At 35.8% G+C, this 12,127-nt stretch overlaps 3 protein-coding genes across 3 annotated transcripts; 2 read left to right on the top strand and 1 right to left on the bottom strand.

The window, feature by feature from the left end:
- Positions 1-313: 313 nt before the first annotated feature.
- LOC123213595 lies at positions 314-2,833 on the top strand. The gene is made up of 2 exons (XM_044633069.1): positions 314-482; positions 745-2,833. The coding sequence occupies exon 2, from the start codon at positions 786-788 to the stop codon at positions 2,823-2,825; it is 2,040 nt and encodes a 679-aa protein (XP_044489004.1). The 5' UTR covers positions 314-482; positions 745-785; the 3' UTR covers positions 2,826-2,833.
- Positions 2,834-3,082: 249 nt separating this feature from the next.
- On the bottom strand, positions 3,083-6,280 carry LOC123214340 (serine/threonine-protein phosphatase 7 long form homolog). The gene is made up of 7 exons (XM_044634086.1): positions 5,680-6,280; positions 5,452-5,574; positions 4,712-5,356; positions 4,453-4,616; positions 4,286-4,373; positions 3,746-4,180; positions 3,083-3,658 (listed from the first exon to the last, which is right to left on the bottom strand). The coding sequence occupies exons 1-7, from the start codon at positions 6,118-6,120 to the stop codon at positions 3,083-3,085; spliced, it is 2,472 nt and encodes an 823-aa protein (XP_044490021.1). The 5' UTR covers positions 6,121-6,280.
- Positions 6,281-8,015: 1,735 nt separating this feature from the next.
- LOC123214339 lies at positions 8,016-10,025 on the top strand. The gene has a single exon (XM_044634085.1). The coding sequence runs from the start codon at positions 8,016-8,018 to the stop codon at positions 10,023-10,025; it is 2,010 nt and encodes a 669-aa protein (XP_044490020.1).
- The last annotated feature ends 2,102 nt before the right edge of the window (positions 10,026-12,127 follow it).

The following is a 12,127-nucleotide window of genomic DNA, read 5'->3' as shown; positions in this document are numbered from 1 at the left end:
AGACAAAAACGAGTTGTCTTCATTCTTTGACGATGACGACGTTGTACAGTGTTGGAATGAGGATGCATTGGAAGGAGAACTTGCTGGAGAAATCTCTTCGTCATCGGAAAAAATTAATTTGAAAAACTAGAAACCCTAGGGGGATAATGTAATTTTTAAAAACTTAGATCGAGAGAAAAATGAAATCAAATTTAAATTTATTTTTAATATTAAATATAAAATAATAATTTTACTAAAACTAACCAACTCAACCACCTATAGGAAAAGTTTAAAGGTAAAAACTTGTTAAACAACATAATTTGAGTGGGAGTAAGTCCTTTGGCCAATCATTTACTGTAAATTTCTTTTTCTGTCTTTTCACAACAACTTTTTCAATACATGTGGAAGAATTATTTTCATTACAGATAGCTTCGTGCCGGCGTGCTCCCGAGCTCACTTCCAGAGCTTGCTCTTCCCGTGGCTAGTCTCCAAAGCTGATCTCGGTAAGTCTTAAAAATTCCCTCCATAAGCTTGCCACATAACTCTCCGTGGAGCTACATTTTGACTAGTGAAACTCTCTCGCATGTTGGGCAATAGTATCATAAATTTATCTTATTAGTATTTTAGTTTATTATAAAAAAATTAAAAGAAATGCATATCCCATTTGCTAGAATATTTAATATTCTTGAAATTCATGAACATATTTTTTTTTAATAAGTTGTAGAATTGTCATTATATATTCATATTATATATACTTTTTTTCAGTTACTTGCAGTTTTATCTGCGAAGGAAAGTATATATTGAAGATGAACAAGCAACTTTTTACTGAAATGGTAAGAAAACTTTGGAGTGCATGGGAAATTCGGGTGTTGGTTTTAATAAGCCTTTCTTTACAAATCATCCTCAACTTCTTTGGCTCTCGAAGAAAATACATAGCAAGAAGCTGGATTAAGATTCTTGTTTGGTCATCATATTTAGCAGCAGATTGGGTGGCAACTGTTGCCTTGGGAAACCTCGCCACCAACGTCCAAGGAAATTGCGAAAATAGTTCTCCAACCGCAAGCCATGAACTCCAGGAATTCTGGGCTCCGTTCCTTCTGTTTCACCTCGGTGGCCCAGACGCCATAACAGCTTACTCTTTAGAAGATAATGAGCTGTGGCTACGACACTTTCTTCAATTCGTTGTTCAACTTGGAGTGACAATTTATGTCTACGTACAATCCTGGAGTAATATCAATGCCCTCACATTTCTTTCCATTCCGGTGATTATTGTTGGATTCATTAAATATGGAGAAAGAACTTGGGTGTTTTGGTCTTCCAGCACCGAGAGATTAAGAGATACCTTGCTTGCAATGGTGGATCCTAGCCCTGGTATTGTTAAATTCTGTATGCAAGCTGGACTCCACCAAGATATCGAAAATCAAGAACAAAAAGAGGGTAAACATGAACTCCTTGATGCTCATTTTTTGTTTAAAAGATTTTCACGTTTATTTACAGGCTTAATGCTCTCTAAAGGGGAAGCACAAAAGACCATCCCATACTTTTATAAAAAGCCAGCAAAAGAAGCCTTCAATCTGGTAGCAATTGAGCTTGGATTCATGTACGATTTTCTGTTCACCAAGTTGATCATTGTTTATCATCGATTAGGCCTGTTTCTCCATTACTTCAATTTTCTTTCCATCGTTACAACTTTAGTTGTCTTTTCAATCCTTATTCATATCAACTCTTACCCATATTATTTGACGGACATCTGCATCACTTACTGCCTTATACTTGGGGCTTTTGTTATGGAGATTTTCGGATTCGTGCACTATTCTTTCAATGATTGGGCAAAACTGATAGTTTTGAGTTTTTCCATGAAGGCAAAGACTTACAAATATGTAGCTAGAATTCCTTTTCCTTCATTTTTATCGGCAAATCAAAAGAGATGGTCAATGTCTATGAGGCAATTCAATTTGCTAAATTTTTGCATCAAAGACATTTCGACCATGTATAGATATCTCAATCGTGCTGAGAAGTTACTTGGCATCCTTAATTGGTTGGAGAAGTTCCAGTATTTGACTTGGGAAGATGTGAATCCTGATTTGCAAGAAATTATCTACAGAGGGATAATAAACGCTCATGAAGATAATTTGCCCACAGATCCTCGTTTGCGCGATTCAGAAAAGAAAATATTGGCTCGAAGAGGCGATCATGTGATCAAAAAGAACAATCTCGATGAAGAAGGTAATTGGTATACTTCTCAATGTGACTTCGACAAAAGCATTCTTGCTTGGCACATCGCTACTGATCTTTGCTACTACGATGATTCCACTAAACATGGAGAAGCTGATCTCAATTCAATAAACTGCAAAACTAGCAGATGCTTATCAAATTATATGCTGTATCTTCTAGTTTTTTGCCCAACTATGATGTCAAGTGGGAATGGCGAGCTGAGGTATAGAAATGCATGTGATGAGGTGATGCGAGAGCTCAAGTTAGACCCAAAAGACACCACCAAAACAAGAAGTGAAATTTTGAGGCCGTTGTTTGAAGAAGAACCTCAACAGCCTGCACATGTCATCGATCCTCGATACAAGACAGTGTTATCTAGTGCAAGGAGTCTGTTTAGGAGTTTGCAAAACGTGGAATCAAACGGTTGGAGTTTTGAAAAGAAATGGGAGATGATATGTGAAGTGTGGGTAGAAATGTTGGGGTATGCTGCAATCCATTGCGGATGGAGAGAGCATGGGCAACAGTTGGCCAAAGGTGGAGAGCTCCTTACACATGTTTGTCTTATTATGACACATCTTGGCTTAAAGGCACAATATGATTATGATTATATTGCTTTGGATATTGAAGGCTAAGTTTTACTATTGTTTTGTTGTTGTTTTGGTTTTAAATATGTGTGCATTTAATTGTGTAATTTCAATATTTTATAGTTTGATTTATCTGTGTTCATTTCCTGGTTTTTGCGTTGATTTCAACTCGCAAAGCTATCATGAGAAATAACCCTCTTGTTAAAAATCTTGAAAATTTCATTCCTTAATGAAGATTTTTTCATCTTCACAAGGTTCTTGGAACAAGAAGTACCAACATTCAACATCTTGATCATTAGTAACATTTATCGAAGGAACTTAGGCTTCTTCTTATGCCTAGTAACTTGGCTGGAGTCAACTTGGGTGAGACATGGATAAGGTGACACTTTCTCTGCTGTTGTCTCGTCTTTGAGTAGATGCGATGACTCTGCTGGTGCCACAGGCCCCTCCAAATTGAGAGTTGAAGGCACCTCTATATAAATACTATTACTCTGTGATTGAGCTGTGAGTGATGTTTCTAACTCTTGTGGTGATGAATATTCTGATGTTGCTACTGGTTCCATTGCTTTTTCCTGTGTGCCAAGTCCTCTGCCTCGACCTTTGGATCTGCCTCGCCATCTCATCAATGGGGATTTTGTTTTGGTTGGCCTTGGCGCTATTCGAAGTTGTAGCCCCTCCATATCATTAGCTTGTGAAGGAGATAGCGGTGCCATGGTTGTGGTAGGTGCTGGTATTGTCTCGAGGTGCCGAATCTCCCCAATCATTTGCAACACACGAGTGCACATATTCCGGATATCTGTCAATGACCGCATAGCACTTTCACTGGTAAAAGGAGAAAGGGCTGCAGAACATTGATTGTGAATATCTGTCAAGCTATGGACCTTCCATTCAAAGTGTAGAAATCCAATCAATATTTGACTGATAAGTAATACAAGACCAATAGCCAAATAACTTGTAATAATTCATACCAGTAAATGTGACATCCCACCAGCAGGCTGAATCCGCTTATGTGGTCTTTGGGTGAGTGGGGTAATCAAACGACGAGTTATGCTTCGATACCACTTAATGTATGGATCATGATAATGCATAGGGCTCTCTTCAGGCTCAGCGATAACTATACTCTTATCCCGAGATGCCCATAACTTGATATATCGTTGATGATATGCCTTCCAATTGTAATGATGTCTGCCCCACCTATCAACTGCATGGACTTTGACCTCAGTATCACACTGCACAGGAATTTCTTGTTTGAGGCCAAATTGGCGTAGAACCCTATCAGGACGATGCCACTCAACAATGTCAAAGCAAATAAGTGGAGCAATTGTCCTCCACACATGCTGGTCCCTAACACATACATCTGCTAGAGACACAAGTAACTCAGACGTGTATGGCTGCCATATCATCTGAATTTTAGTGGGGAAGTTCCAGTTAGAAATATGAACTAGCATGAGCATGTGCATCTCATTATATGTACAAGATCATAAAAGAACACTCAGTCAAAAGTAAACCTGATTGAAAGTTTGTTGATCAAGCTGGTCTCGATAAAATATCAATGCCCTATGAGGGTTATCTCTGCGGATGACAGGAGACCTCCATCTGTTATAGAAAAGAACAGTTGTAAGACAACTAAGTACATTTATAAAGCATATAATAATGCACTATCATGCTATAATACCTGCATCCTAATGGATCTACTGGTAACGCCTCCCGATTGACCATCTCAACTTCTGAAACTTGCACATTATTCTTTACAGCTTCACCATCTGGAACAATTGGATCCTGCTCTTGGGCAACAAATCTCTCAGGGGGACCAATATGCAAACGCTCCCATGCCCATAACTGTAGAAATAGGAATTTACACAATAACAAGGGAAAAAATAAATTATTATGCTCAATATACTATGCTTGATGAAAGTACATTTTAGTACACATACTTGTAACAACATTAGAGGACCAGAAATTTCACTGGCCCCCTTCTTACTAGCCCGGCAAAGTTCACGATAAAGGTAGGCTAGTACTGCACTACCCCAGCTATATTTCCCTGCAGACTTAAAATCCCTTAGAAGAGGTAAGAATATCAATTGCACATCCGAACCAGATTTATCCGCAAAGAGAGACCCCAACAAGCCTAATATATATGCCCTAGCATAGCACTGCATAGTTACTTCATCAGCATCTAACGGCGGATGTTGGAACTGGCCTCGTAACCAACTAAGCTTCAGGGTTGAACCATGCAGAACATTAGGATCTGGTCTCACCCCTAACAACTCCTCGCAGAGGTCATCCCACTGGAGGTTAGCACTACCGGTCACTGGATAACCATGTACACGTAGGCCTAAAAGCACTGCTACATCTTGTAGTGTGATAGTACTCTCACCCACAGCAAAATGAAAGGTGTGTGTCTCTTGTCTCCATCTCTCAACCAATGCAGTGACTAAGGGCCAGTCAAGCTGAATAAAACCAATTCTGTATACTCCATATAATCCAGCCTCAACTACAGAATGACGAATACGGTGATCCAATCGCCACTCCCGCATCATTGTACCCAATCTCTGTCTACATGTCAAGACGCCAGGGTCCTGCAATCAAACATTGACTTCACTTATTTTGTATTGAATTAATCATGCAGCAGATGCAGTTTAACTTCATTGGTGGAGAATGAAGTGATACTAACCTCTCCTGCCCATATGGCTTCAGATCTATGCTGGTCTTGCAACACAAGCACAGACTTGTCACCTGGTCCTGGCTCTAAAAAGGTATCAGGGTTGGCATTACATTTGTAGCCATCTACTACTATCTGTACATAGAATTGTCACAACTCTTACTTTAAATTGAAAAAAAAAGAAAGAAAGAAAAGAAAAGAAAATCAATCCTATGACATCAAGAAATTTAGTATGTTAACCTGATTATCATAGCAGACTGGCGTTGTGACTTGATTATCCACATGGACTTGTGTTGTGCTATTTACTTTATCACCACAGCCAAGTGGAGCTGTGATATTTACTTGGCTATCTATGCTTGCTGGTTCTCTTTCCAAATACAACTCCAAACAATTTGTTCCGGGCTGGCGTGCCACATCAAATACAATATCCAAAGACTCATCATCACTAATGGGCACAGGTATGAATTCCCTACAGGCCGGATACCTGCATATGACCTTCATTCTAATCTGTTGCCGGTCAAACCCAGTAATCTCGTACATCTTTTCCAGCAATTCATTATGTGTTGTTTCATAGGCAACCCTGACGGGCTTTGGGATGGCACCTTCATAAGTAATGCCTCGTGCTCCATTTGTTATCCTCCCATTCCAGTAACACATTAGTGTGACATTTTCTCTAGCCATTTTCTACCATTCACTAACAAAACCATATCACGATATGATATCAGCAGTGTCTTTACAAAGTACAACTCTGAACATATAATTATCAGAGAAAAGAAATAAAACAACAAAAATTATACCTCCTCTAAAAGATTAATCCACTTGCCATCATCCTAGACACACAAAAAACTCATTGTCAGAGTTTTATGAGGCACAGACTAAAATCCCTTTTGTGATTAGTTAATTATATGTTTTTTTTTAGGGCCAAAAGACTAGTTCCCACCTAAAGTTTGCTGTAATGACAAATTTCTATCTTTTACATTTTAAAAAAACTAGATTCTTATCTGGCATCTATTTTTGTTAATGAATTTTATTTAGTTAAAAAACAAAAATATCATTTTATATAGATTTTTGAATTTTATTTTTCCTTTTCAAAATAATGTATAGGTTGAGAATGTTAGAGATATTAAAAAATTTTGAAGGGGTTTTAAAACTTGCAACAAGTTTGAGGTGTTTTTTTTTTTTTTTTAAATTTCAATTTACCATTTGATAATTTCGAAATGAAAGTTACACCTAAATAAACTAAACTAAATGTAACATTTTATGGTTGGTGGAATTTTGATACTTTTAAAAGTTTATGTGATAAATTTTAATATTTATATTAAGTATCAATGACATAAACTTTTATATTAAGTATCAATGATAAATTTTAAACTAGTAAAGATATAGCAGTAAATTAATATTTATATTAAGTATCAATGACAACTTTGTAATTTTAATAAAAAAGCAAAACAATCATTTCCAAGAAAACCAAATAAAATTCATTAACGGAAGTAAATGACGAGTAGGAATTTGGTTGTTTGAAACTCATAGGGTAAGAATTTGTCATTTCATCAAACTTATTGTACAATCGTTCTCCCATGAGTTAACATTCGAAGTGTAATAAAATGCAAGAACCAGTAGATTGGGACTAAATAGTTCTCCAACATGAAGCTTGTAGTGAAAGCATATTTGAGACTTAGATATCTTGACAGATGATTTTGATTCTAAATAATGTGTAGTTTATATAATAAGTATAACTCATTCTCATTCTCATTTAAATTCAAATTTTGAATTAAGGTCCCACAATAGGGCAACTTTAATTGTACTTTTTTATTCAATAGTCGTTTCCATTAATACAAATAGAGGAGGGAGATTGAAAAGGGGAAAAAAAAGACAACTCACTATAAAACGTTATTCTCTTTTATTATTCTTATATTACACTTAGATTAGTGACAACACTGTGAACGTAAATATTTTAATCATCAGATTAAACCAAATAAAAAATCACGTGTTTCATTTATTATTTTATTTATCTCAATTTATTCTTTTACACACTCATAGCAGACTAACATGAATTTCTTCTAAATCTAATCACAACTACTATAGTCAATATTATGTAAAACTCTGAATTGCGCATAAAACTTTGTGATGAAAAATCACATTAATAATTCGGTGCTAGTACGAGGGTTACAAACCCATTTTATATCAATAGTCTCTCACAAGTTTTGACAATAGTTTGCAGAAAATGACATCAGAACATTTTAGACAACCAATTTTCAAACAACTCAGTCCAATCCAAAACCCCTCTAACAAAGTCATTAACCTTTAAAGTCGGCATATTGCAGTTCGAGCAAGGTACTACTCCTGAGCTTCCAACATGTTAGGCAATAGAATCAGAAATTTGCTTCCCTTACTAGTATTTTAGTTTATTAAAAAAAAAAATTAACAGAAATGCATATCCCGTTAAGCTAGAATTAATATTTATTATTCTTGAAATTCATGAACACATATATTTTTTTAATGAGTTGTAGAATTGTCATTGTATATACTCTTTTGATTTTTTAAGTTACCTGCAGTTCAATCTCTACGTATAGAAGATGAACAAGCAACTTTTTACTGAAAGGGTAAAAAAACTTTGGAATGCATGGGAAATTCGAGTGTTGGTTTTAATTAGCCTTTCTTTACAAATCATCCTGTTCTTCTTCGGCTCTCGAAGAAAATACATAGCAAGAACCTGGATTAAGATTCTCGTTTGGTCATCATATTTAGCAGCAGATTGGGTGGCCATTGTTGCCTTGGGAAACCTTGCCACCAACGTCCACGCAACAAGCCATGAACTCCAGGCATTTTGGGCTCCCTTCCTCCTCTGTCACCTCGGTGGCCCATACACCATAACAGCTTACTCTTTAGAAGATAATGAGTTGTGGCTACGACACTTTCTTCAATTCGTTGTTCAACTTGTGGTGACAATTTATGTCTACGTAGAATCTTGGAGTAATATCAATGTCCTCACATTTCTTTCCATTCCGATGATTATTGTCGGATTCATTACAAATGGAGGAAGAATTTGGGTGTTTTGGTCTTCTAGCACCGAGCGATTAAGAGATAATTTGCGTGCAATGGTGGATCCTAGCCCTGGTACTGTAAAATTGTATATGCCAGCTGGACTCGACGATATTGAAAATCATGAACAAAAACGGGCTATACATGAACTCCTTGAAGCTCATTTTTTGTTTAAAAGATTTTCATGTTTGTTTACAGGCTTAGTGCTCTCTAAACGAAAAGCACAAAAGACCATCCAATGCTTTTCTGAAAAGCGAGCAAAAGAAGCCTTCAATCTGGTAGCAATTGAGCTTGGATTCATGTACGATTTTCTGTTCACCAAGTTGATCATTTTTTATCATCCATTGGGCATCTTTGTCCATCATTACTTCATTATTCCTACCATCGTTACAACTTTAGTTGTCTTTTCAATCCTTATTCATATCCACTCTTACCCGTATTATTTGACGGACATCTGCATAACTTACTGCCTTATACTTGGGGCTTTTGTTTTGGGGTTTTCCGCATTCGACGATTCCAGTGATTGGGAAAAACTACTGTTTTCGGGCTTCTCCATGAAGAAAAGGATTTTTAAATCGGTTGCTAGAATTCTTTCCTCTGCATTTTTTCCAAAAAATCAAAAGAGATGGTCAATGTCTATGAGGCAATTCAATTTGCTAAATTTTTGCATCAAAGACATTTCGACCTTGTATGGATATATCAATGGTGTTGAGAAGTTACTTGGCATCCTTAATTGGTTGGAGAAGTTCCAGTATTTGACTTGGGAAGATGTGAATCCTGATTTTCAAGAAATTATCTACAGAGGGATAATAAACGCTCACGAAGATAATTTGCGCACAGATCCTCGTTTAGGCAATTCAGAAAAGAAAATATTGGCTCGAAGAGGCGATCATGTGATCAAAAAGAACAATCTTGATGAAGAAGGTAATTGGCATACTTCTCAATGTGACTTCGACAAAAGCATTCTTGCTTGGCACATCGCTACTGATCTTTGCTACTACGATGATTCCACTAAACATGGAGAAGCTAATCTCAATTCAATAAACTGCAAAACTAGCAGATGCTTATCAAATTATATGCTGTATCTTCTAGTTTTTTGCCCAACTATGATGTCAAGAGGGAATGGCGAGCTGAGGTATAGAGATGCATGTGATGAGGTGATGCGAGAGCTCAAGTTAGACCCAAAAGACACCACCAAAACAAGAAGTGAAATTTTGAAGCCGTTGTTCGAAGAAGAACCTCAACAGCCTGAGCATGTGATCGATCCTCGATACAAGAAAGTGTTATCTAGTGCAAGAAGTCTGTTTAGGAGTTTGCAAAATGTGGAATCAAATGGTTGGAGTTGTGACAAGAAATGGGAGATGATATGTGAAGTGTGGGTAGAAATGTTGGGGTATGCTGCAATCCATTGCGGATGGAGAGAGCATGGGCAACAGTTGGCCAAAGGTGGGGAGCTCCTTACGCATGTTTGTCTTATTATGACACATCTTGGCTTAAAGGCACAATATGATGATGATGATATTGCTTTGGATATTGCAGAATAAATTTTATTATTGTTTTGTTGTTTCGGTTTTAACAATGTATGCATTTAATTGTGCAATTTCAATATTTTATGGTTTGTTTTCCTTTGCAAAGACATATTTTCATTTGGGAAATTTTAAAAAATGGCCAAAATGCCCTCCCATTAAGCAAAAATAGCCAAAATCACTATTTTCAAGCCAAAATGCCCAAAATCACTGTTCCAAAAAAAAAATGCCTATGACTTTTTTTTAATACCAAAACTACCCTTCCCCTTATATTTATATAACTCTCCCACTTACTATGGGGTTTTAATGTAATTTTAGATAAATATGAGAGGTTTTTGGATATTTTATATTATAAAGGCATTTTGATATTTATTTATTTATTTCAAACTTTTTCTAAAATATCAAAATTACCCTTCCCTTCATTTATATAACTCCCCTCACTCATTATGGGGGTTAAAATAATTTTAGATAAATATGAGGGGTTTTTGGATATTTTACATTGTAAAGGCATTTTCATTTTTCAACTTTTAGAATTCGAATTTCAGTTCCGTCTTTTCGAATTTCACCGTTTTACGATATATCGATTCGTATTTTTCAGATTTCTGAAGGATTTTCTGTTTGTTGTCATTCTAAGGTTTTTCAACTTTTACAATTCGAATTTCAGTTCCGTTTTTTCGGATTTCATCGTTTTACGAGATATCAACTCATATTTTTTAGATTTCCGAAGGATTTTTCGATTGTTGTCATTCTAGGGTTTTTCAACTTTTAGAATTCGAATTTTAGTTCAGTTTTTTCGAATTTCACCGTTTGACGAGATATCGACTCGTATTTTTCAGATTTCCGAAGGATTTTCTGTTTGTTGCCATTATAGGGTTTTTCAACTTTAGAATTTGAATTTCAGTTCTGTTTTTTCAAATTTCACCGTTTTACGAGATATCGACTCGTATTTTTCAGATTTCTGAAGGATTTTTCGATTGTTGCCATTCTAGGGTTTTCCATCTTTTAGAATTGGAATTTTAATTCAGTTTTTTCGAATTTCACCGTTTGACGAGATATCGACTCGTTTTTTTTAGATTTCCGAAGGATTTTTCGATTGTTGCCATTTTAGGGTTTTTCAACTTTTAGAATTCGAATTTTAATTCAGTTTTTTCGAATTTCACCGTTTGACGAGATATCGATTCGTATTTTTCAGATTTTCGAAGGATTTTCCGTTTATTGCCATTCTAGGGTTTTTCAACTTTTAGAATTTGAATTTCAGTTTTGTTTTTTCGGATTTCACCGTTTTATGAGATATCGACCCGTATATTTCAGATTTCTGAAGGATTTTTCGATTGTTGCCATTCTAGGGTTTTTCAACTTTTAGAATTCGAATTTTAATTCAGTTTTTTCGAATTTCACCGTTTGACGAGATATCGATTCGTATTTTTCAGATTTCCGAAGGATTTTCCATTTGTTGCCATTCTAGGGTTTTTCAACTTTTAGAATTTGAATTTCAGTTTCATTTTTTCGGATTTCACCGTTTTACGAGATATCGACCCGTATATTTCAGATTTCTGAAGGATTTTTCGATTGTTGTCATTCTAGGGTTTTTCAACTTTTAGAATTCGAATTTTAATTCAGTTTTTTCGAATTTCACCGTTTGACGAGATATCGACTCGTATTTTTCAGATTTCCGAAGGATTTTTCGATTGTTGTCATTCTAGGGTTTTTCAACTTTTAGAATTTGAATTTCAGTTCTGTTTTTTCGGATTTCACCGTTTTACGAGATATCGACTCGTATTTTTCAGATTTCTGAAGGATTTTCTGATTGTTTCCGTTCTAGGGTATTTCAACTTTTAGAATTCGAATTTTAACTTTTAGATTAGGATTTTATTGTTTTTTCATGACAAGATTATTTAAAAAATGAACTCAAATACGATACACATTCATATATAACCACAAATAAAGTATATCATATACATATGAAAATACAATAAATATATACATCTAAACATACAAATAATGATAAATATACATCCGTGAGCTACTCGATACAATGAAAATACAACTGTGTCGCTAATCGTCGACGCATAGAGGTAGATGACTCTCGGGGAAAAACGTAGCTCCGTGCCAACGCCAAA

Source organism: Mangifera indica, chromosome 4 (assembly GCF_011075055.1).
Source record: "Mangifera indica cultivar Alphonso chromosome 4, CATAS_Mindica_2.1, whole genome shotgun sequence".
Classification (NCBI taxonomy): Eukaryota; Viridiplantae; Streptophyta; class Magnoliopsida; order Sapindales; family Anacardiaceae; genus Mangifera; species Mangifera indica.
Note: the sequence above shows the minus strand (reverse complement) of the source record. Positions and strands in the feature narration are given on the sequence as shown.